Source organism: Amborella trichopoda, chromosome 13 (assembly GCF_054954075.1).
Source record: "Amborella trichopoda isolate Santa Cruz 75 chromosome 13, AtrichopodaSantaCruz75HAP2 v2.0, whole genome shotgun sequence".
Taxonomy (NCBI): Eukaryota; Viridiplantae; Streptophyta; class Magnoliopsida; order Amborellales; family Amborellaceae; genus Amborella; species Amborella trichopoda.
In genome coordinates this window covers 24933433-24959400 of record NC_142348.1, presented here as the reverse complement: position 1 = coordinate 24959400, position 25968 = coordinate 24933433, and the positions used below count along the sequence as shown (strand labels likewise).

Below are 25968 nucleotides of genomic sequence, written 5' to 3'. Positions count from 1 at the left end.
GGTTATTAAGAAAATGCCTTTGAAAGCTCAGAACTCTTGACAAAAAAACTGGTTTCACTCATCTCACAGATGAGTTATTAAGAAAATGCCTTTGGGTAATTCAGCAGTAGGAATCGGACTTGAGATGTAGTACTACTAAACGTCAACCGCTAACCAATCAAACCCCGAGCTCAATTCTTTATTTTGAAAAAGTTGCTGGATACCATTCTATTAGCATAGCCAATCCATTAACGGACAAGGGATGTTCAACAAAGTTGGTTTCAAATTCCCATCATTTTCTCTTTTGGGTGGTTCCCATCCCGATACCAAGTTCATTAACTAGTGTGATACAACATTACCAATATCAATACCCCGTGCATGATTAACAGTATAGAACTAAAAAATATATCCATAACCAGTCACTAATTCTTGTGAAATATTGCATTTATGGTGATTCCAAAGTGACAATTGCCATGGTATCTTCTTATGTACACCAAAAATTGACTAATTCTTCATGTAGCTCACATTCACAATGCACAAACTCCTGAGAAATTACTGTAACTCATGCATGTGCATGGAAGGCCATTGGCTGCTTATGGTCAGAATGTGGTGGGCTTCCATTCACAAGAATATTCCCCAACCTATCCACCCGTATGCTTTTGAAGTCGTATTTCTGTTTTGCATTGGACACCAAAAGGATAGCAAACTGTTGTTTAGATGAAAATTATGTAGCAACTACAGTAATTAACAAGAGCTACATATCATGGAGATTCAAGATTTCCTTATCCCATGTTGGACTCCCTTATTGCCAATAATCACCATAAATTCCATCTTATATCATATTGAATGATTTCTTTCATTTAGAACACAATATATTGTCCTCTTCGAACCCTAATGTTCCAGGATTATATCAGCATTCCACCAAAAGGAAAGCAAAATTAGGCCATACCTTGCCCTTCCAAGAAAAATCAATTACTCTACAATTAGGATCGAGCAGTCTCACGGTGGCTCCATTCATAACCTAGAAGAGACAAGAATCCCATTAGTACTATTGACACCAGATAAATCTGTGTAGTTACCCACCAATAATAGCTGTTTTCTCAAATTAACCTTATTTTTATCTTTTATTGTTAGTTAATTCAAGATTCCCAAATCAGTTTCATATAAAATATGATTCCTAACATTTTAAAATATACGCTTTGTTACATCTTATACTGCTTTCTACCGTTATTGTCTATTTCATATTCATCATCTGTTTGGCATTAATTTTTTCCAAACTTTTTTCAAATTATAAATATTCCTTATTTTTCTTTCATTTTTCGTGCAATACATGCCTCATAAATGTGAAATATAGCATTCGTTGAATCTAGCCTCACCCCGTTGCTAGATAGTGCATACAATGGGATAATGAAGAATGTCCCATCCGAATCACACAGCAAAAAGTATCTGTAAAAGAACATAGCAATCATGACATTATTTGATGTGTTCTTTCAAAACGGTAACTTACCTCAAAGCAAAATAGGCTATGAAAATTTGGAATGTCCTCGTAATATTAATTTGATTAAATGCATGTATTGCAGTTTCCAAGTTCTTCCTTCAACACGCAATAAAACATATGACACTAGAAAGAAAAACAGAGTAAGAACTTACGGGAGGGAAGTAAAGGGAAACCGAATGAAGACCATCACTTTTCCCAATACTGCCATGCCATTATTCCTCCCATCCCTCAAGAGGTTTAATGTAGCCATCTTGTATGGGATATTCACTAGAAGAAGTTATCATCAAAAAGGAGTCCAAGGCCAAAATGAAAGAAAAAGTGTAAATAAATCATGCATAACCGAGTAGAACAATAGGATGCTCACCGGTAGTCTTACGCAGCGCTTCTACTATTGAGGCAATCCATCGTGGCTTGAGATGGCCCTGAATTTCAGCACTTTAAGCTCAGAAGATGCCAATGTATCTAATAAAAGTATTTTGGAGCCAACAAAGCTAAGGGTCTTTGTAGATGAGCTTAATTTTAGCTGTGGACGAGTAAAAAAGAAAGAACAACTCAAAAGAAACATAAGAATGAAATGCTGCCACTGGTAAAGTGAGACCAGGAATATGATGGGAAGTCATATTATAAAAGAATTTAGAAGTGGTGCATTCTGTATTTTCATTACTTTGTAAGAATAGGTGAATACTGAGATGTTGTATTTCTGTATGGATGTCTATATAATTAAAATAAATAAAATATAAGACTTGGTTATTATTCTAATTGTATAATTATTAATTACAATATTATAATAAACGTAATTCAAAAAACAAGGGTATGACCCTCACAAATAAATAAATCTAATATGCAATAATTAGTATAGCTAGAAATATAGAATTTAGAAATATAAATTTTCAATTATATTTTAATAAATTAATAAATAAATAAATAAATTCATACTTGCAATGTGGGATAATTGATAAAGCAACTTAAAAAAAATTCTTAAGTGGTATAAATTAGTATTATTTTCCTCTCTTAAAATATCCGATAAACTAATATTTTTTTAATATTCTCAACTAATATTAGTATTATTTTTTGCTTTTATTAAAATCCTATGAGCTAGTACTAATTTTTTTTAATCCTAACTAGCTAATAACTTAATATTAATCATATAATAAAATAATCCCATGAGATAATAGCCTCATAGTACTAATCTCTTTATTTTGATTTTTTGGTAAGTAAATTTAAATTTTTTTGGTGAAAGATAGGGTGGTGGGCCCTATCACCCAATTATTATTTTTAATAATTTTATTCCTTTTTTTATCATGTCATTTAGTGCCGGGCGCACACCCCTCTTATTGATGGCTCACCCATCCCTACCTAATAGTATTAATCTATATGCTCATTCAATGCAACAACGGCATCATTTTTTGGGTTGGGCTATGAGAATTGTCCCACATCAAAGAGATGTGGGACAAAAAGGCATATAAAATATATTGCAACAACATCAATACCAATCAGTTGCTTGGGAGTAGGGCTACGTGCAAGGTCCACAAGCAAATGGTAGGTGGGAATTTGTACGAATTTTTTAATAAAAAAAATGGCGAACGCACCAAACCCAACAATTTGTGACGTCAACATGGCGATTTAAAGGTCTTTTAATAATAAAATGGTACGAACATGCCAGACCCAATGATATGTGACATCAGCATGGCGATTTAAAGGCTAAAAATCAGCCGAATCCCGTTTTTTCCTTGGATCTAGGACGGCCTGGGCGATACCCGATTCGGATCACCTGATTTTGGATCGGATCACTGATTTTTCGAACACTAGATGTATGCAAATAGCATCGTCTTTAGCCATACACCCATTGCCAAGTTAAACGTCAATCAGCCTCAATGTGCTTCATCCTCTCATAAAAAACCAGATTAAAGTCTAGTCTTGTATGGAAATTGCAGAGGACAACAGTGTATAAAAAAATGGAGATTACCATTAAGTTGCCCAACAATTATACAAGTATATTCTAGAGAGAAATGGGTGATATTATCAGATCCAAGTCCAAGGCAAGTCTGTGTACTATATTGAGGCAACACTAGACTTCCCAAATCAAGAAACAAATGGTGATTACAATATGACTGCCAATGAAATATTGTTTCTTCCTGCTCCCTCATCAGAAGGCACTCCCATAGTATTTCCAGCAATTGCATTTTGCAAATGCAAAGCATATTTTAAGACTAGGACTCCAAGAAACACTATGTCAGTACATGAACAACATCATGGTGCCTTTCACAGAAAAAATGTTCAATACAAACTAGTCGCATAAAGAAGGAAGCATTAGGAACAAGCAGAAGCATCTGCGGAAAGAGTTTCACTCGAGTAGATTATTTTTGCTATCTCAAAAATGAATGAGCTGAATCCTAGGAAGACTTTTGTTGACATCATATGATACCATTGACTGTGGTACCTAATAAGTTCAACCTACTATTAGATTTGAACCAATTACTCCGGCCATATGAAAGCAATACTCTATCCACTGAGGTTAGTAGGTTATTTATCACCTCAAAGAAAGATGAGGTTATTTATCAACTATTTAACCGACCCCAAGTAGTTGGAAAAAGGCTCAGATAATGACAACGAAAGAGAAAGGATAGAAAACGTCTGAGATTATAGATTAGATGGGATATTACTTCTATACAATACCAACCCCTAGCAGGAACCCGATTGGAGCCGCCATGGTTGTTGGGGTTTGTGGCCTTTAAACGTTGTGAGAGCATGTAAAAAGACATTTATAGTGGATTATACATTTCAGTGGGAGTGTGTCTTGTTACCTGACTAGGGTTCGGCAGTTTATAGCCCTATTCATGTCCAAATTACTTACCCATGAGCACAAGGCACTACCAAAAAGAATTACAGAGGGTCATCCCTTGTTGAGGTAGGAGACATGTCCAAGGATGGTTTGTAGGCTAGGAGAACAGTGTGGTTGCAGGCCTGTGAGAGAGAGGGTCAAATCTTCAACAAACTTCCGCATGGCATGTACATATGATGGCCACATTTCAGGGAAGTATCCCTATAAAGAGACATGTGTACATGCGCATAGAGAATCCCACTTGCACTGTAGTGACATGTGTTTGACTTGCTCTTAAGAGGGGGAACTATGATCCACATTCGACGACTGTAGTTCTACTATTTATTGGTCGGCTTTGACAAGCCAATTATGAGCCCCTGCATGAAACTATGGGTTATAGTCTCGTTGGGTCGGTTTGAGAAGACAGTTGTGAATCATGGTGATTGGTACCGATCCACTTCTAGATATTTTATTTTTAGTATTACAAATATTTATGTGAGTTTCATAAATTTTTAAGAATTTTTAAATTTATTTCTGCTGCAAAATCCTTAGAAAGTGTATTTTCATAATTATGTGACAAAGGAATGGTACATGTGGGGCTCTCAGATCCAGACCCACATGTGTGCCACACCCCATGGGGCCCACATGCCACCCATAGGGGTGGAGCGCCCCCCTTCCTTAATTTTAAGTTATGTTTTAATTAAAAGATGTTTTAAGTTGAAAAAGCTAATCTTTTAAAAGAAACGATTATGTGCCCTATTTTTTGGGAGTTAGTTTTGACCAAGATTATATTATCGTTGAATTCCTACAAATTTTGAAAAAGATATTAAGAAGTTCTAGAAGGATTTAGATAGCTTTAAATCCCAATTGGACTAGAAGTGGATATAGGTCAAAAATTAAGGGGATAAAGTTCCTATGTTCCTACCTAAATCATGATGGCTGATCTAAGGGAAGGATGGCCCAGATTTATTCTCTATCACCTCACAGATTTCCTAAATTCCTATTAGTCAAGCTATGCCATTTGATAGGCATACCTAAAGAGGGACATATAAGCTATAAAAAGAGGTGAACCTCTTCCAATTCTACAAACAATTAAGCCTCTCTCTCCTCTCTCTCTCTCACTCCACACACCCAAACAAGAAACTCTTCTCTCATCTTTTGTTGCCTTTTCTCTCTCCTCTTACTCTCTAAGGGGACACACCACCCTAAAGAAAATATAAGGGTGGCACGCTATATAAAATAACCCTAGATAGGATTTGGTGAGAGAGTGAGGCACGCCCAACCCAAGAAATGAAGAGTGCTTTTCTTGGCATGCCCTAAATTTGTTTCTACAAGGTTCTAATAAAATCCTAATTGTTTTTTGATGCTCTCTAAACCCTAGATTGAGAAGTATTGCCTATGAAAGCTTCCCATCTTTGGCCTTCGCAAGGTTCCCATAAATCGCAGCTCCAACCAACGCTCATGTCCTTTCACTTGGTCAGATCCACAGCTTGCCACCAAGTCTCATTAGCTTACACACACGATCAATCCTTGTGCTACCACCATGTGTCTGAGTCCGTGGCCACTTCCATTGCTGCCACCACGTCCCACTCGTTGTACGCATGGTTAGTTCTGCATGCCACCATCATGTGTTTGGGTTCGTGACCAGGCCCCAAGGATGTGTTCCAAGTGCTCATCTTGGGTCTTGGTATGAGCTTTGCGCCTTCAACGAAATGCGTCTGATCTCGGCCTCCAAGACAGTTAGATTCTGCTCCAAGTCACCATCCTGGATCCCTCAGGTAAGTTGCTTCTACTGTTTCTCAAGGTGGTGTATACAATCCTAGGTACATGGCCAAATCCGTTAATACCACCACGCTTCAAGCCTACTCTAATACCATCTATCACGACCTTAGTGAAGCTCACGTTTCGACTGTGCAACATTCGCTCATTGGTCTGTTAAGGACGAATCAACCTTCCTAACCACAGTACAAGTGGCACCAACAAGCACAATAAGATGACCAACACTAGTGTACACCACCCACATACTAGTACAACTAACACAAGTACACACCACACCCAAAAGAGAGTAGTGATATACATACACAAGAGAGGGATATAGTAGAATAGGAATAGTTTTGTATTCCACTAATACGAAATAGCTTACAAAGTCTGAGGTATGTTACAAATGAAAGGTCTTCTCCCTTATATAGACACGTGGCCTAACAACCAATGGCTAACATTAATATACATGGCAACAATTCAATGGCCAACAACCTTCTAGGCTTTATATTGTTTTAGAATACTATTTCTAGATCTTTCCTTAGGAAAGATCTAGAAACCTTGTGTTATGGAAGAAGCACAACTAGAGCGTTGCCAGATTAGGTGGGGAGAATATTACACCCCAAAAGTTAAGCGACGCTTCGTCCCTACAAGGCTTGTACACTATGTACATAGACGTTTTTTTTTGTCACATTGGCCTGGAACATTATAAAGAAATCTAGTGGATTCTAGTGGGTTCATGGAAGGTCTAAAAGGTTCCTCGATCTTTTATAAAGGAAGGCCTGAAAATAGTATTCTAAAAAAATGTAGAGGCGAGAAGATTTCTGTCCGTTGGATTGGTGCCATGTGTATTAATTTTACCCATTGGTTATAAGGCCTAGTGTATATAAAGAGGAAGATCACTCATTTGTAACATACTTCAGACCTTGTAAGCTACTGAGCATTAGTGGAATACAAAGCTCTTGCTATTTTACTATGTCCCTCTCTTGTATGTGAGCGTGGCTGCTCTCTCTTGTGCATAATGTGAACTTGTGTTGGTTGTGCTAGTGTGTGGGTGGCGCACACTAGTGTTGGTCATCTTATTGTGCTTGTTAGTGCACACTTGTGCCATGGTTGGGAAAGTTGATTCGTCCTTACGGACCAAAGAGCAAGCGCCGCATAGTCCAAGCACGAGCTTCACTAAGGCCATGACATCTAACGCAATTAGGTAGAACACATCCCTTACTGAAGGAAATCAAGCAATGTTGGTCATGTTTCACATGATATAGTTTCCCATTCCCTCCTGTTTCACAGGATATGCATCTTTATCCATGCAATGTTCCATTGAAGTGGGTAACATACATCATAATAGCCTCACGCACTGGTCAGCAACAGCATGCTTCAAAAAGCATCACAACAGAGGATTAGTTTAGTAACCACGCCCAATTGGAACTAATGTATAGATTTGTGTGGACAGCATATTCTTTAGCCACATTCAATGCCAAACAAAGTGTCAAACAGCCTCAATGTACTTCATCCTCATAAAACTAAATTACAATCTAGTTTTGTATGGAAAACGCAGAGAAGAATAGTGATTAATAAAAAGATACAGACTATCACTAACTTGCCCAGCAACAATACACTATATCCCAAAGAGAAATGGGTGAGAAGAATAAAAGATCACATCCAGGTCCAGGACGAGTGTATGGAATAATGTGAATGCAGGAACCTGTATTTAGGCATCATTGACCAAAAGACTAATGGTGATTACCATAGGGTTGCTAGTGGAAGATTGTCACTTCTTGCTCCCTCATTACTAAGCATTTCCATGGTGTTTCCAGCTATTTTATTTTACATATTTGCACATTAAAAGATTAAGACTCAAAAGAGAAACCATCAAGTCACTACATGAACAACATCATGATGTCTTTCACATAACTGATGAAAAAAATGCAATAGAAACTAGTCACATAACGAAAGTAGCATGGGGAACAATCAGAAGCATCGGAGGAAAGATAATCTTTCCACAATCAACTCAGGTAGATTATTTTGCAATCTAAAAAATGGGTTAGCTGAATCTTAGGAAGACTTTTGTCGAAAGCAGATAGGGGAATCAAACAATTAATACATAAACGTACCCAAGAAGGGTAAAATCTTTCATGTCAAAGCAAGTAGTAGCATCGCTACAATATCATCCACACAAACTATGACAATAATGCTTGTAGTACATTAAACGAGGAGCACTCACATATTGCTTCAGACGATAAGACTGTTTTAAAGAAGACTTCTTAGAATTGGAAATCAAAGCCACAAAAATGGGCATTAGCATGTAAAAGTTATTATCTAAATCTCAATTAAGAAATACATTTTCCCCATAAGTTTATCAGGATTCATGATGGGTTTTGGAAAAAATTTACGTTGGCTGCCTACCTAACACAACCATGCCTTTTTACCCGAACATGGGATGGGTTAAGGGAAAGTTTAAAATTAGTCGGAGTAAGACAAAATATATGGAGTACAAATTTAGTAATAATAGGAGTAAAGACGAGGAAGTAGTAAAAATTGTCAATCAGTAAGTACAAAAAAGACCACACTTTCGATATTGAGAGATCGAAAATTGAGACCACACCTCAAGGAAAATTGAAAGATCAAGGAAGATGTCGCACACAGAATTAGAGCTAGGTGAACAAAGTAGAGATGTGCAACTGGAATTTTATGTGATCGTTGCATATCAATGAGGCTGAAGGGAAAATTCCATAGGATAGCGGTGAGACCAGCTTTGCTCTATGGGGCAGAATGTTGGGCGGACAAAAAACGATATACCCATAGAATGAGTGTAGCGAAGATGAGGATGTTGAGATGGATGAGTGGAAAGAGAGGAAGGGATAGAATTCGCAATGAATCTATTCGAGAGAATTTAAGCGTGGCACCAATAGGCGATAAAATGAGAGAGAGTGATTTAGGTAGGCTAGCCATGTGTGGTGCCGACCACGTACAATACTTGTTAGGAGATGTGAATTAGTTCAATTGGAAGGACTGGAAAGGGCAAAGGGTAGGCCCAAAAAGAAGTGGTTGGAAGTAGTCCAAAAGGTATGGGGACTTAGAGCCTCACCAAGGATATGGCTTTTAATAGAGCAGAATAGAAAACCAAAATTCATGTAGTCATTCCTAATTAATTGGAAAAAAGCTGAAATGATGATAATGATGATGATTTTCCCCGTAAGTTCACAAGCAGACTCTTTTAGACTGATGCCTGAGCAAAAAGTATACAAGTTCTTTGTCATCGTGACCCACCCACTAAGATAAAATACTGTCATGCTTAAGGACATACTAAACCTTAGGTACTAATGAATCTCGAAGCAATCCTGTTTTCGTTTTTTATCATCTAGGGAACAATCCATTGTAATCTCAGCTTATGCTTTACCTACTAAACCCAACATCAAATAGTTTACTTAGAAGGCAAGAAACAAATCAAAAATGTCATTTCCTTCATGCTTGCTGCCAACACCTACCATTACTATACCAACGCATTAGGAACAGGAACAAAATCATTAAGGTTGATTTTGTGCAGTAACTGTGATGTTAGGATTTTGTAATTTTGGCAGAAAGAAGTGAATCGTTCTCTCATTGAAGTTGTGGACGGAATGTAGTATTTGATAGTTACGCTTAATATGTTTCATGTATCATTTCTTCTGTATTGCTCTTTCTTTTGATAACTAAGCTTAACCTTAAGCTAATTTTTCCATGTATCATTTTTTTCATATTGCATGTCAAACATACAAAGTAAAATAAAAACATGTTACATCCCATAGTTCCTGGTCCAAGAGTATAAAAGCAAAGGAAAAATATATCACCTTGTTAGTTACAGAATCATTCAGCTTGTCAAGAATCTTGATAATCTTTTCAATAATCTTGTCAGTGTTGAGACTAGGATTCTGTAAAGCAGCAGCTTCAAATCCACGGAGAGCAGCATCATACTTCTCTGTTAACTTGTTCAACTGAATAAAACCTTCTTATGAGATATCAACTTAAAAAAAATAAAAGAGATGAGACAGATTGAATTAAGATGATGAAGTCCAGTCACTTGAATAGAATAAACAAATCGAAAAAAATAAAGTTGACGTTTTATCGCAATAAAGTTTAATTATACAAGGAAATTTATTAACATACTCATAAAAGGCTCAACTATTTAACATTTTAAATTTGCAGCTATTCCAACTTATGATCATGTGTCTTTTCATGCATATTTTGAAATTCAATCAAAAGATATGGGTAGACATTTAAATAGTTCATGTCCCATGGGCATTTGAATAAATTCCCAATTATATATAAAACACACCTCCAACTCAAAAAGCATGGTTAGTTACCAATTAAAAAAAACTAAACAACACCATAATTCTAATATTCGGATTATTTTTACTTATGTTTATGGGAAAGATAGTAGTTGTTCAATTCATCTTATAACTCAGAAATAAACGAAAAATGAGATCCCCAAAATCATTGTACAGTCTATACGAGACGTGTAAGAACTATAAAAGAGATAAGAAATTTATAAAATCTTGAAACAAAGTGTATCAATTAAGTTGAAAAAAGAAGCCCCAAAAGTGGAAACATAGATGACAGAATTGGCCAGGAAGTAACATTGGTTAGTTTTTCTACAATGACAACACTGTGAAAACTTTCTTAACAAAAATAACAACTATTAGAAAACTTCAAAAAGGTGGGCAGAGCTAAGGTCTCACAATGGCCTTGTTGAAGTGAAGATCTGAATTGATCTTCAAGCTTTCATCCTTCTCCTGAAATTTCCCCCAAAAAAACATAATGAAAAAATTAACTTATTTTAAATTCCAAACAAATGGCAGAACATGCATTTCTGCAAATTCAACCCTTGAGTCCATCTTTGCAGCCTAATCAATTATAACGACAGGGAAGTAAAGACCAAGCAGCAAATCAACCACATAATCTGTTACCTTATAACCCCATGGCCAAAAATTGTGTAAACTTACATCATTTGCGTAAGCTTTCAATGCATACTTCAGTTTTTCCTCATCCTGGGATCCACCAACAGAAAAGCTGACAAAGTATGAATTGCCTAGGATGTCTGCTATAAAGAGAGAGAATTTAGCAGAATTATAAGCGAAGTTTGCAAAGAGAATATGCAACTATAAATAAAAAACACCACTACACCCAGCAAGGTAGTTCCCAAAACAAATAGAACACATTAAGAACTAACGAAAAAAATTCCATGATTTCAATGGAAATGTTTATTATCTAGGTATAAAAAGAAATATATGTCCAATATTTTGTTTGCAAAATGCAAGTAATTGGAGATGAGCCAGAAAATGTAGAATGCGCAACGAATATCATATAAAGAGATGATGCCTCCATGAATAATAGGAGAAAGGTAGAAGCGGTAATGAGAAATTTATTCCTCCCACTAGGGGTATTGATCACTCTTGAGTTAAATAACTCTTGCCTCAATTAAAGAAAACAATAATGCCTTATTTCAAGAAAACAACTAAACAACAATTTAATATTTTCTATATTGACTGATCAAGAACAAGAATAGAGTACAGACTAAATTAAGAGAAACCCCATCAAGGACTCCGATAACATTTTCGAAGTTCCAATACAAAGAAAAAGGCAAGACCTTGCAATAACAAATTTATAACATTCAAGAAATAGATACAGAATAAAACATAAAAGGAAGTAGATGCAGTTGCATTTGCATGTTCAAACATGGGAAGCATGTTAAAAGGATGAAGGAGTAGGCAAACATTAGAGAGACAGGGCAAGTCAAAGGAAACCATTTTTTCTTTTTGGGCAGTTCGGTGGTAGGAATCAAACTTGAGATATAGCTGTTGCAAACAAAGGTCAACCGCTAACTACTCAATCTCAAGCCTGGTTCCTCAAAGGAAACCAAATCAATGTAAAAAGAAATACAAATGCTCTTGGAGTCGTGATAAATCAAGACAATCCAAGAAATGCGAATAGCAACGGGTTTTAGAACAATTCAATGTCTACCAGAAGAGCCACTTATGTGTCATCCACAAAAAGTTGCCATGTATTCCAAGGCCGGTGGATTCATAAAGCCAATATCCAGCCAATAGTGGAAGGGTGGATATTATGTCCTTCATGACTTGCTTAAGCTAGTGAAAAGACAAATGGCCATCATGTCTTTGAACATGGAAAAGCAATCACCTATAGCCAAGAGGAGATCATCTTTGAGCTGAACCCTAAGGAGCCTTGGGTAAGCCCACAAGACAACTTGGCTGAAAACAAGATAGGTGCAAGTCTGAATGACATGGCTTGTGATCATAAAAAGCACATCAGTTCTCCCTGTGAAGGATACAATTTTCAAATGACTAGGTTTCATGAGCAATCGTGAAGAGTTCGGACCATTAGCCACCTTAGAATCCGTAACCTGTAGAGATTATTCGGGAGAGACTATGAATGTTTGATCCCTGACCACACTAAAACTTTGAAGATTCTGGCTAAATCAGCAGGTAAATCCGATGGAAGCTGGTTTGGGTGTTGTTGAGTTGTAAGAGACCTTTCCAACAAGTGGTCACAATAATGAACCGATAAAAGAGCAAAACGTTATACATTATCAAAGACAGAGTACCAAAAGGTCAAAGAAGACAGCCCGAGTTAACTTCACCCAATTAGGTGACAAAAGTAGCCTCACCAAATTATCTTCACCAAGAACGATGGATGCTTGACCAAAATAACTCCTTACCATTTGGAAGTGCTAGTATGTGCAGTCTCGTTGAAGTAGACCCCTGAACATACCTAAAAGTAACCCGAAACCACTAGTTTATTTTGCCTATTCTCCTCTCTGCCAAAAGAAAAAGAATCAACCCTCGACCCAAGTACTTGAGTGTGTCATCCCTTAGTCCTCAAAAGTGAATATCTCTATCGAAGGTGACTAGTCAAGAACTAACAATCCCTTCGGAAAAAGAAGTCACTATGTCAGTGGCTATTAGTATGACAAGAGGCCAGATATGTTGGCCAGGAGCCACTTGCATGAAGCAAGGGGAGGGCATATGTCTCTTATATGGGACAAGGAGGACCAAGTGTCTCTTGTCTCCAAGATTGACAAGAAAGATAAAGGACCTCCTGGAAGTTATATAACCATTTGGTGAACTCACTCTATGAGCCTAAGGACTCAAGGAAAGGAGGGTTGTATATTGGGATATACTTTGAAAACACTTGTTCACGTACTTGCCGAATCACTCGATAGAGAGGGAGTATTGGTCGTTAGTCTAGATAGGCTCTACATTGAACCGACCTTTGTGTGGACTTGAGACCCTAGAACGATCGAGGGAGAGTCCAATGGCACATGGTGCTAGGACTTCTCTCTAAGCTTGGAACTATAGCTATCAAGACCGGATCGGACTGGTAGTCCGATCGGTTAGACAGTCGACCGATGCCTAGGCCAGTCTGGTCCAAAATAAAAATCAAGTTTGGTCAAAACCAGTATTTAACCAGTTGTAGCATGTCCGTCTGGCCTGTTTCGACTTACCAAACAAAGTGGGCAACCTTTCTTTCTAATATATTACATATATTTACTCAACCACTATCGGTCCCAAGCCCAAATGAGAAAGAATGAGGATTGTGTTAGGTTGGCAGCCGGTGGAAAACTTTTGCCACATCTCTATCATGTTAACCAACCCCAAATAGTTGGAATCAGACTCAGATTATGATGAAGGTGATGATATTACACATTTTTAAATTCTTAATTTATATTTTTCTTTATATTTTTAACATTCGGTTAAACCAGTTTTGACTAGACCAAGCCCCGCACCAGCTCAGTGCGCAATACTATATTGATAACATTGCTCGAAATTGTTATCCCCACAAAATAATGGACCTTGAAGGAGCTTGTTCTTGACAATGGTAAAATGGGTTTTAATGAAATGTTTAACATTATAAAGGCCAAAAGTATTGTTAATGTATACAAAACTTTAGCTTGAAACCATTACTTGTAATGAGATATTAATGTATATGAGACTACTGCAAGTGTGTACATTGTGTAACTGCAACTTTTAGGCACCTGCCATTTTCTCTAAGGGGAAGTTTGGTAACTAATTGCTAGGGATTCGGTAGTAACTAGAAGTTGATATCTGGAAGTTCTGAAACTTGATTGATCACTTGCTGGAAGTTCTCGAATATAGAAATCAAGCTTCACATTGAACTAATAAAGCTTCACGGATTCACAAAGAGGGGGGAAAGAAGAGAGAGAGAGAGAGAGAGAGAGAGAGAGAGAGAGAGAGGGGACTTAGAGAGAGAAGGGATACGCTTAAATAGAGAATGGGAACATTTAGAGAGAGAATGGAGTTATAGAGAGGGGGAACAGTTAGTAATAGGACTTAAAGAGAATAAGGATAGAGATTGAAAGGAGCTCGAGAGAGAAACGGCACATTTAGAGACAAAACGAAGTTAGAAAGAAATGGCACAAATAAAGAGCGATAACTTAAAGAGAGAAAGGACACGGTTAGAGTTTGAAAGGGCACTATTAGAGAGAGAATGGGCATGGTTAGTAGGAGAAAGGAGTTTGATAGAGTTAGAAAAGGAGAGAATATAGTGAGAGGGCGCAGTTGGAGAGACGTGTTATAAAGAGAAAGGGCATGGTTAGAGAGAAAGTGAGAGAATGGGTAAAATTACAGAGAAGATTTAGAGCAGGAAAGGTGCCAAAAAGAGATATGGCACATTCAGAGAATAATATAAATAAAGGAATTAAAGAGACAGCGCATGATTTGAAAGACATGTTAGAGAGAGAAAAGTTATGGTTTTGGTTGGCTCTTTTCCAAAAGCGCCCTTACTGTTGACCAGCTACAAAGGAGGGGTCTGCCCATCCCAAATAGGTGCGTGATGTGCTGAGCAGATTAAGAAAGCAACGCCCATCTTTTTCTCTGTCCCAAATAGGTGCATGATGAAACGGGGGGCCCTTCTCCAACTCTTCAAATGCCAATGGGTTACGCCCCAACTCAGTCCACTTCTGTTTCGCTCCCTCCACCGCTTCCCGTGGCCCCAAAGCTGGTATTCTCCTATGGAAGGCCTCGGTTGCTACTAGCCTCTGGACCTTGTGGAATGAATGCAACAGCAGAATATTCCATGGTGAAAGGTCCTCGCTAGGTCAAATGTTTGACAAAATTCAATCCCCGGTTATCTTCTGAGCGACTGATCACAAAATGTTTAAAGGATTACCCCAATCCGCCTTCTTCCAAGACTGAGAAACCTTACTCCATTCAAGAAAAACTCGTATTCCCCGTGCCTCCCTTTGGATTCCACTTATCCCAAGGCAGACTAAATTGAACTTTGATGGATGCTCTCTAGGTAATCCTGGCCCTTCAGGGATTGGTGGTCTCATTAGGGATCATGCGGGCCATATCCTCGTCTCCTTCTCCAAGTACATAGGCCACACAAATTCCAATTCGACAGTGGGCCTCACTCTCCTGGAGGGCATAAGGCTTTTTAACCCCCTATGGAGCTCTTCTTTAGTGGTTGAGAGGGATTCCAAGAATATTATTCGATGGGCGCCCTTGGCCTTTCTCCTCAGCCTTGGACGCTTGCTCATATATTTGACGAGATAGCGCACATTTGCTGGGGTATCGACATCTCTTGGAGGCATATATGGCAAGAAAAAAACCACAAAGCTGATTCTCTCACGAAGGAGGCTGTGTCGGTTGTTTAGACACCCCCTCGTTCCTCTCTCAAGTTTCTCCATGGGACCTTGTTATGTACTTACATAGACCTCTATACTGTTGTTTTTTTATAGGGTTCCCCTTAGGGGGGACCCTTTATTTTTGTACAAAGCTCCCCTTCTTGGGGATGAAATTTTTTGTAAAGAGCTCCCGGCTTGTAAAAGGCCTCATTTTTTACCTACCGTACTTCTCTGTCTTTAATATTATAGAATTGTTAACCTCTTTACAAAAAACGAATTAGGGAGATAGAAAAATGATTCAGGAAGCATAAAAAAAATAAGAGGAAAACTTCCTAAAAAACCAGGTTAAGCATACTTCAATGCGGCGTTTGGAAACAATAGATTTACATTTTTTTAGAAACTAAAACTTCCTAAACTCAGTTTCCCGTAGCACTTCTTGTTAACAAACAAGGCAGTGACACAGGAAACTAGAGCTTCCAGTTTCTAGATCTGCAATTTCCTGTTATCAAACATAGTCTAACTCTAGCTTTTGGTGAACAGAAAATAGGATATGTAGACTCTACTCAGAACACAAAAATCAAAGGAGATAGTCAACTGATGTTTGTTAAAGGAATAAAAGAATCTAAGGGCTTATGAGATACTTGCAAAAAGCTGGACATATCAATCTACCAAAAGGCTAATCCCACACAACTGCAGACGTAAAAGTCAAGGTCAAAAGGAGAGACAAAAGAACTTGATGTTCTTACTTCTAAAATCATTTGAGAGACCTGAATGTACCAAGGAAGGCTAGAACAAAGGCATATAAGAAAACAACTTCAAATCCTGGATGCCCTCTAACTACAGAAATGAGTCTTGAGCTCTTCTGAGGGAAATGTGTAAATCACTCTAAGGGGAACTGAAGGGAGCTGTCACTAAATACAATTTTCTCATGCACTAGCATATACTGTGTCCAAGAAAACCCATTTTCTTACATAGCAAAACATGTATGCAAGTTTAAGTTGGTAGCAGTAACCAGGCAGGTTACATCATAATCATAAGATCGGTTCCAGATCTTAGTTAGGATTGTTCAAAGGTGCAACTACTGAGATAAAGGGATATATGGAAGTATAAGGATTAGCAGACATCCCACATAAATATGCATTGATGAATTCCTGGATAAAAAAGGTGGACATTATCTAGACAAATAGCATAGGAAGGCTACACTTCAAAAATTTCTCAGGCAAGACTCGCACATACATTAGGGCACCATGAAATGATAGTAAGAGAAGATGTATAAAGAAAAACATTAAATGCAGTTTAATCAATCCAATTTAAACGATCCTTTTTAACATTTTCAAAGAAATGTTTAAAGATGGCCAAAAAGGAATCCTACGCCAGGAGCTTCCATCCTAGATATCCAACATGACTGCTTCTTTTGTGTGACAAATGCTCATTTCAACAAATCCCAATGGATTTTCAGTTCCTGCAGGAAAAATGAAATAGAAAAATGAACATGAGAAGCATACAAATTCTTATATCCAAGAGAACCAACCATCTCAAGTTGTGCACACGTGAGTCAAAAGGGTAAATTTAGAGGGAACTTTACAGATTTCATATCAACATATAAAGAGAGCCTTCACTAAGTATATGTGCAAGGCAATATGTACAGGGTCAAATTCAACCCCCCAAATACACAGCATTCAATGTAATTCATTCGTGTCTAAAATCTAAATCATGTCCTCAAGTGATTGATGTAACCCACAGCATGATCAGCTCTGAATATTAGAAGTTTCAAATCACTTATCATCAGAGGTTCGAACCACATCTCATCAAAAATGCAGAATATATATGTTTCCCTTTCACCAAATCTGTTTGAAATCACACCAAACTAGTGCATCACCTGTTTCCAGTAACTAATACACAAATCCTAACCCAAAGAGCAGTAAGATTACATATTAAGATACCAAATGTTGCCTGCATACATACCAAATTCCTAAGTCAAATCATATCATAAAAATGACAGGGTGCCAATAAAGGTTGAGGACAGGATGGAAGCTAAAGATTCTGCAAGTTAAAATAAATGAATGCAGTTATGGTCCAACAATTCAGGATGAAAGATTTTGACTTTCAAGTTTGTGCAGTTCTAGTGTCTTAAGGGTTGGCAGAGAGTTATTTCTAGAATGTGGGATGGGAGATCACTGAATAGGAGTGGAGGTGCAGAGAGTTCTCCAGTTGTTTTTTGAGTTGGCTGCCGAAGGAGGAGATATTTTTTTGTTAGTCCCGAAACTTTGGGGTAAGGCTTCTCCTGGGATCTTTTAGGAGCATTTGGAGGGTAGCAGATGTGTTGGACGAAATTCCAAATCCGCTGTACTCGTGAGGAGAAGGGGGGGAAATCAAGTGACAACAAGGGAAGGTTTTCATAATATATCAGCATAAGTTAGTGATTTTTTCTTATTTTGTGGGGCAGGGTTAGTGACTTTTTCTTATGTTGTGGGGCAGAGTGTTGTTCACATGGGCTAGGAACCTATGGAGTGCCAGTACTGGCACGAGTTGGTAAGTTCCTCACCTCTATCAAGGTTAGAGAGGGAAATACATTAACTGTGAGCGGCACGAGAGAACCAATGGATAGTTCCAACAACATCCACATCCACCTTGATACACCAGCTGCCACAAGAGGTATGGTCATATGACTCAAAGGGCAAAGATAGCTTGCAATCGGGAAAGAAGCACAAGGGAAAGAAGCACAAGGGACACTATGAAATGAATTGAGTCAAAGCAAGTTGCATGGACACAGGTATGTGCATCAATGCCAGACAGGTATGGCGTGTCGGATTCTTGAAGCCATGAAAACAACACAGCTATATTATCAAGAGACAATAAATCCAACCATGCATTACTAATATCCCATTTCATAATCTGTAGCAACGAAAAGACAATTATACCTTACTTGGCTGAATCCATAGATATTTCTAGATTTTGTAACATAGAATAGAATCGAACATTGAAGAGATTAGTTCACAACAATAAAATGATGGGGGGATTTGAAAAGGAGTATATCCCTCTCCTTGTCATGCCTTCCATTCCACTATTCTGATCGAGAAAGATTCCACCTAGTCAGAATTCAAAAGTTTCCTTGGCCATGTGGAACATGGATTATCCATTGATATTTTTACATATCCATAGATATTTTCATATCCATAGATATTTTCATAGTTTATTCGTGTCAAAACTAAAATAAGATCGAATCTCTACGATAATGTGCCCACTGGTTAGTGGAAAGAAAAAGAATCGAGAAGTATCTGTGTTAGTGTATATACGTTGACATGAATATAACAGGGTTACAGCACCCAAACAGAAGAATCCAATGTAATAGAGTCAAGCAAATCATCCTTTTGGTTACCTAAAGGGGAAGAAGGCAAGGCTCTTGAAGATACATCTAAGTTTTACTAAAGATTCCATGAAATGTTTAGGATTGACTAGAAGTCAAACAAATAACTGCAACAGTGCAACTCATGCACAAAGATATTTAGAAATGCAACAATTGAAGCTAGTTACATACAAATCACAAGCAGACACTCCATATATTTATTTGATCATTGGATTTGAGCAGAGCCATTTTCTAATAATATGTAGAAGATATACCAGTTGCACTCTCAACTTCTCACATAAAAAGTATAAGGTCTACCTCATACAATTTTATGCTAAAAAATTATGTCAAATAATGATTTTTTTGGGAACCTAATATCTGCTTGAAATCATGAACATGTTTTTTTCTCAACTGTAAATATGCTCAAAGCTCGTTACAACAAGTATACTCTAGCACCCTCCAGATATTGTCCACTATGGGGAATTTATTGATGGGTACTGCCATCTCATAAGAAAAGTTCATATGAAGAGTTATTACCCTTCCAGTGGGCCAAATCATTAATAGCTCACAGATAACTTGCCCAATTGAATTTGAAGAGATAAAGAAATGTTGCTTATTAGTGCATTGTGAATGTTAGATCTTGCAATGCCAATTTGAGAGGTTTTATTACATTCAAATAGACAGCAGTTGGCCATGATGTCAGTTGTAGATCCTCATTTATATTTGAACTTGAAACAACATACATAAAACTTTTCCTCCTTGAAAGAGAAAAAGCACACGCGTTGTTTTATGCTAGGTGAATTCAAATCAAATATCTTGTAAGGGTATCCCTTTTTGTAAAAAATAACAACGCTGTTTGGACCAGTTTTTAATCTCATTTTCTTCTCAACTAATTTCATACTTGACTTACTGAAATTCCTTGCAGACATTTTAAAGCACTTAGAACTCCCAAGTGTCTATGGATCAATCTAGATCATGGTTCAAGCCAAATTTACAAAAATCAGCTGGTCCCTACGGCAAGCAATAAAACTCGGCTATGCATGCAAGTACGCAGAAAATAACTTTCCATATAGAACTCTCAACAGAAAGTCCAGATCAAGAATCCAACACAAATTACCTCCCCATGTCAAGGGTAATAAGAAGTTGGGAACTCAATCAAATTTTTGGAACTTGTTGGAATCACACCAACGAGATGCCCAAATTTCTTCATAAATAGAGGAAATGGGCCAATATTATCCACAAGACCAAAAGCTCAAGCAATTATGCATCATGAGGACGGGAATAGGCTCCTTGCCTTCAGCTATTTTTCTTTCAAGCATTGACAGAAGACACAATATCCTCTTTTCCCGACCCTGGAAGAAAGAGAAAGAAAACTGTGATCGCATGAAGCAAGACTGGTCAAAACACAACAAAAATGTTCCCCAAACCAGGGTTCAAGATCGGCAGACCTGGACCAGCCCATTAAACTAAGGGACCTTAAATTCAGGCCCCACCTGGCCCGACAAGCCATGTGAAGGGGCCCGAACCAGGAATCAGGGCCTTCAGAGCCCATCCGACTGGACAGGCCAATTCACACCCTATTAAAATGGAAATTCACATAGTAAGGGCTTGTTGAACTACGGCCTGGGCCCAGATTATTAAGCTAATAGGCCTTAAATTGAAGGCCCGGCACAGCCCAGAGAAGAGGCCCAAACAATTCACCCGGGCCTTCTACGCCCATCGGACTAGCCAAGCCCATTTGCACCCAACCCAAACCCAGAGAAGTAAGTCAAAGAGAAAAAAAAAGAAAAGGGAAGGGGGGGGGGAAGAGGAAGGAATAACCCTCTTTAGAGCTAGCAAGAGACAACTCAGAGCAGCAGCCAATTCGCCTTCTTCCAGAGGCACTTACCTAAGCAGAGCCATGCATCTTGGATAAAAGAATTCAATGTAATCTGGAGCAACAAAAAAAACAAAATTACAAAAGCTCCATGAACAGAATTTTAAGCAGACATACAGCCAAAACTTCTCTTTAACAACCATACAGCTTTCTTCATTATTTACAATACCATACAGCTTTCTTCATTATTTACAATATCAATAAAAAAGAAAAAATAATAATAACGTACAGCTGTTGACAGATGATCTTCTACTTCCTTACAATGTTCAGGAAATACATCCAATATCTTCCCTCTTAGATACTCATAAGTAGCTCGCTCTAATGAAGAGACTCTTTTTTCTGCAAAAGAGGTATAACATAATGTATCAAGAGTCCAATATACACGAGACCATAAATGTTCTTCCATATCACTCTTTTTCTTTTCTTTTCTTTTCTTTTTTTTAATATTTGGGAGATTTAGCCAAAAACTAATAGGTTGAGATAAAGTGCTCCATGCAGTACAGAACAATTCTAGGACGCAAACAACATGTTAGGTAAAGCTTGTCACATTCTCGTAATTAAATGGAAATATGGAATGACAGTTATATCCGTACAATTATTATAGATAGCTAGTTTTTGAAACACATGGTCCTAACGATAGCCTTAGGCCTTGTGGCTCAAGTTGCTAAGGGAGTATAAGGCTAGATAACATAGAAAGAAGAATGAGTTGGGAGGTGAATAGGGGCCAAATATGTTGCGTAAACATAGAGTGCAACAGGAATCAGAATCAAGAAACATGATTGAGGCTGAGTCATTATTCAGATGGATTTTCGTAGAGGAGGCGTTGAACATCCATTTCCCATGCTTACATAAACTAACCACTGTTCATGAGGCATTGGATAGCTAGCATGGAGAGGAGACACCATAGGATTGGTGGCCTCTCTTTCAAAAGAAACCTAAGAATCAAAGGATTGAGTCCCACAGAACAAATGATTACTTCCACTGCTAATCTTAGACCAAGGGCTTTCTGAGAAAGCCATCTAAGGAATTATTATAGCATGAATTTGTAGATCTCTGTAGGAATCTTGAGCCTCATAATGCAGGGGGCCCAAAGAACCTCAGTAAGACTCTCATGACCCTTACAAGGCATGTTTCTTGTTAAGATGTAAAGGAGGTTTAAGTAAGAAATTTTTGACAGGCCTCAAATTTTCTTTCACACCTCCGAGACCTTTGATAGTAGATGGGATGGGACATGCTCAGTGTTATTAGATGATGATGTAGTACTTGCTAAAACGTGAAAGATATAATCAACAATGGGGAATCAAGTCTGTATCCAATTCAAACATGTACAAAAAATGCCAATTACATGGTAGGCTCATTGGCTGGAGGTAGTTCGAGGGGGACTCTCTCTTGAATGAACTCTTGATCTTACCCCTGCTATTACAGTAGTTGTTTCTCTTATTTTATATTGTGTGATATCCCTAGATTTCAATTCATTCCAGTTTGAAACAATATTTTAACCTTTATGATATTAAAATAAAAAAAAGTAGGAAAGGCAAAATTGCAAGACAAGAGTTCTGTAATTTATGCATGAAAGTCGAGTACTTTCATTGGGTTAAAAATTCTCAAAATAAACTAGACACAACATTATTCAAGCATAAATCAATGCAGTCAATTCTTTAACGATAGACAGCAATTCATGTTTTAACTAAAAGCAGCTGCCACATTCTCCTCCAAACTAAGCATAAAAGCTTTTGATGTTCTTGCAGCCTTCATATTGTCAGGGGCTCACCGGCTATTAATAAAATCATGTCTAAGAATGAGAGGTACTCCATGCCATGCAAACACAAGAGGCCCAATCATATGGTGTAATGTTTGCAAAAAAGAAGTATCTTCTTAAATATACAATGTAATGAGAGAGAGGTGATGGAGTAGACCCAGCGGGACTCATAAGTTATATTATTAAAATACCGCATATGAAAGGCATCAAATCCCTTAATATTGGGACCTTTGGCTAAAGGTTTGTTTTCTTGGGTTAATGGAATAGGAACTGACACAGCTTGAGTGGAACCAGCCCGCAGCTAGAATACAAAATATTGACATCCCCATGTCTAATAGACACTCTTTTCTTTTCTTTTCTTTTCTTTTCTTTTTCTTTTTTTGTAACTGCAGGAATACTCATATTATTGGATCATAAATGAAATCTGGATCACTAGCAAATTGGAGGGAAGTTCATCAGAGATAAATAAATAATTCTCCGAACCCCCGGGCCTGTAGCATCATCTCTCCAGCACGTGTTTAGAAGCACATTGAAGTTTCAAAGTTTCCTCCTATAGTTTGAAGAGAGCTGTCTAAGAATAACATAAGGCTACAAAAGGATGGAATGATCCCATGGAGAATTTATTTCATTTAAACTTTAACTAAAATTTTGACATCCCAAGGGTAGCTCATACAAATATGAAGGTTAACTTGGTGACGGATGGTGTAACAAATATATGGGCAGTAAATGGCAAGGTTTGCGGATCAGGAATTTCAGCCACCATACTTCAAAAAATCAGCAAAAAATGAGATATTGGACTTTTATATTATGAGATCATGAAATATAACAAACAATGCAGAAATAAAATGACATGTTTATGATGAACTAATAAACTTTTCAATGATGTGGATATTGAACCAAAATAAGGGTAATTGCTATAAAGATTTCAAAGAAGTAAGAAAATTCACAAATATGATATAACAACCATTATCTGTAGACAAGGTAGAGTCACTTGAAAAAGTGCATGAATATGAAGGAAGACTGGCATTTCTAGTCAATGATTCCAAGTAGCAAACTTGAGAACTGAAGAAGTTTTAGATATAAGTAATTCTTGACAAGGAAAATGTAATAACAATAGGAACAATCATCTGAACTTCCACAATAGGGAGGATTAAATAGGCACCAAATGATGAAACCAGCATAGGCATAGCATCTGCATTATGAACTCTTAGATTCGGCGAAATGAAATCTACAGGTCTTAAAGATGCAGAAACTTCACATGATCTTCGCAAAGGAATTGAATTGGATGCATGCTTGCCTAGAAAATAACTTAAAAGAGAATTTAAATCTAATTCCCCATTACTTTAAATCACTTAAAAGAGAATTTAAATCAAATTCCACATTACTTTGCATGTTTGTTGCTGCCAAATAGGTCGACAAAACCACAACGGATAAAGGAAAAAACAATGGCTCATATAAGGAAATTGGGAAGTATCTTCTTTCCATGAGTTACAGTATCCCCTGATGAGATCCATCCATGTTTGGCAGACAACGACAGAGGTATGACATATCCCCTGAGGAGATCAATCCATGTTTGGCAGACAACGACAGAGGTATGACATATCCGCTGAGGAGATCCATCCATGTTTGGCAGACAACGACAGAGGTATGACACATTTGAATAAATATTTTGTCACTGAGAGTGAGAAAAAGAAAATTCTGTCAACTAAAAACTTCACTCATCGTGTCTTAATATTGAAGTTTCAAAGAATCTTTGGTAATTGACAAAAGGTTTTTGAGAGGGCAACCACTAAATTTATGTGCTTCAGATATAGGGGATCCATGCATGCAAATGAGTACTCCACAAGATTACCTCAAGGTGAATCATTCATCTGCATGATCTAATGAAGTTAACATGATAACCCCTGGACTGTTGATACATGCAGGTATTTGAATCGCCATTGTTTTGTCAATGGAGAAAACTAAATGCGCTACGTTGGCTAAGAGAGAGGAAGAAATCCCTTGCCCAGTCAAGTTCTTCAATTATAAGTTACAGGGATACCCAGTCCATCTTGTTTGATGCAGATCAAACACAAAGGTAAAGAATCCACTATGTCATCTCATAAACATTTTAAGTCCTTATTTATTCCTTGAGGTAAGTGCACACCTTCTTTGCCATGATCAACCAATAAATAAGGAAAAAAAAACACACCTCTCTCTCAAAGAAAATGACTAAGTGGTATGTGCAGTTAGTATTAACATCCCATTAGTTCTATAGCACACTTATCTAACCGCCATGGAGGCCAATCTCTTCAAATGTGACCAAAAATCTACAAAAAAAACTTACAAAAGAAGAAACAAGAGCAAAAGAGATTCACCGTATTTGTTGTTACATTCCCATAAATGGAAATAAATCAGACATTTATGACACTCAAGCCCCAAAATAATGTTGATAACTCAAACCTAGTTTCCATAAATGAACAAAATGTGATAGAAAATTCACCCACGAGTCAAACCCAGCAAAAACCCAATACAAAATCAGCAAGAGCTCAACACCCATGGCCACATTCAGAATAATACACAAAAACATATAAATAGGAGTTGAATAGAACACCCAAAACCCCAAAAACAGATAGCCATCAACAATCAAAAACATAAACAGGGGTCTGGGAGAACACAGTCCATGGTTCAAACGAACCCCTGGAACAAAAACCAATAATCAAAATTTCAAAGTAAATTTTATCAGGAGGAAGGATCGAACCAAGAAGCTTGAGAGCCTCATCAGCTTCTCTCTGTAATCTTTCTCTCCTCTCCATGGGAGGGAAATCTGCAGGCCTTTCCAACTCACTAGTTTTACAGTACGAGGAAGATGACTGAAATGACCCTAACCGCAAATCACAAATGGCGATTGTTTGGCGCATAGATGTTAGTCCCGAACCGTACCATACAGGTTGTCCGAAAACCGTCAACCCCCGATCTGGACCGTTGGGAATGTTTTCAGTGCACTAATGGGCTCATTAATTAGATTAATCAGCTGATTAATGAGATTAGTGCACTAATCGGCTCATTAATTAGATTAATTGGCTGATTAATGAGATTTGTGCTCTAATTAGTGATTTGTTCTAAAAATCAGTCGATAAGTGCAAATCACTAATTAGTGTATTAAAATTTTTCATATATTTCTCCTTTCTTTTTTTTTTCTATTCGTATTTCTCTACTTAAAACTTTATCTATTACAAATTTTTAATTGGATGCAGTTTGTATAGAGTCGAGGCTCTAAACAATCAAATTAGAGCCCACCTTCAA

General features: G+C 37.5%; 1 protein-coding gene across 20 annotated transcripts; it reads right to left on the bottom strand.

Moving 5' to 3' along the window:
- Positions 1-405: 405 nt before the first annotated feature.
- LOC105420645 (uncharacterized) lies at positions 406-25649 on the bottom strand. Of its 20 annotated transcripts, none has more exons than XR_016047592.1 (12): positions 25424-25649; positions 21154-21263; positions 20937-20979; positions 17075-17164; positions 11042-11136; positions 10778-10831; positions 9890-10033; positions 1842-1899; positions 1630-1744; positions 1356-1425; positions 929-1000; positions 406-652 (listed from the first exon to the last, which is right to left on the bottom strand). XR_016047592.1 is itself a non-coding variant. In XM_088855909.1 (12 exons), the coding sequence occupies exons 9-12, from the start codon at positions 1725-1727 to the stop codon at positions 542-544; spliced, it is 351 nt and encodes a 116-aa protein (XP_088712035.1). In that variant the 5' UTR covers positions 1728-1744; positions 1842-1899; positions 9890-10033; positions 10778-10831; positions 11042-11136; positions 17075-17164; positions 20343-20400; positions 20937-20979; positions 25424-25533; the 3' UTR covers positions 406-541. The 20 variants fall into 20 exon arrangements, 15 of the variants coding, with proteins under 15 accessions (XP_088712035.1, XP_088712029.1, XP_088712034.1 ...); XR_016047594.1 differs by having other exon boundaries at positions 9890-10017; XM_088855909.1 differs by lacking the exon at positions 21154-21263 and adding an exon at positions 20343-20400 and having other exon boundaries at positions 25424-25533.
- Between the last annotated feature and the right edge of the window lie 319 nt (positions 25650-25968).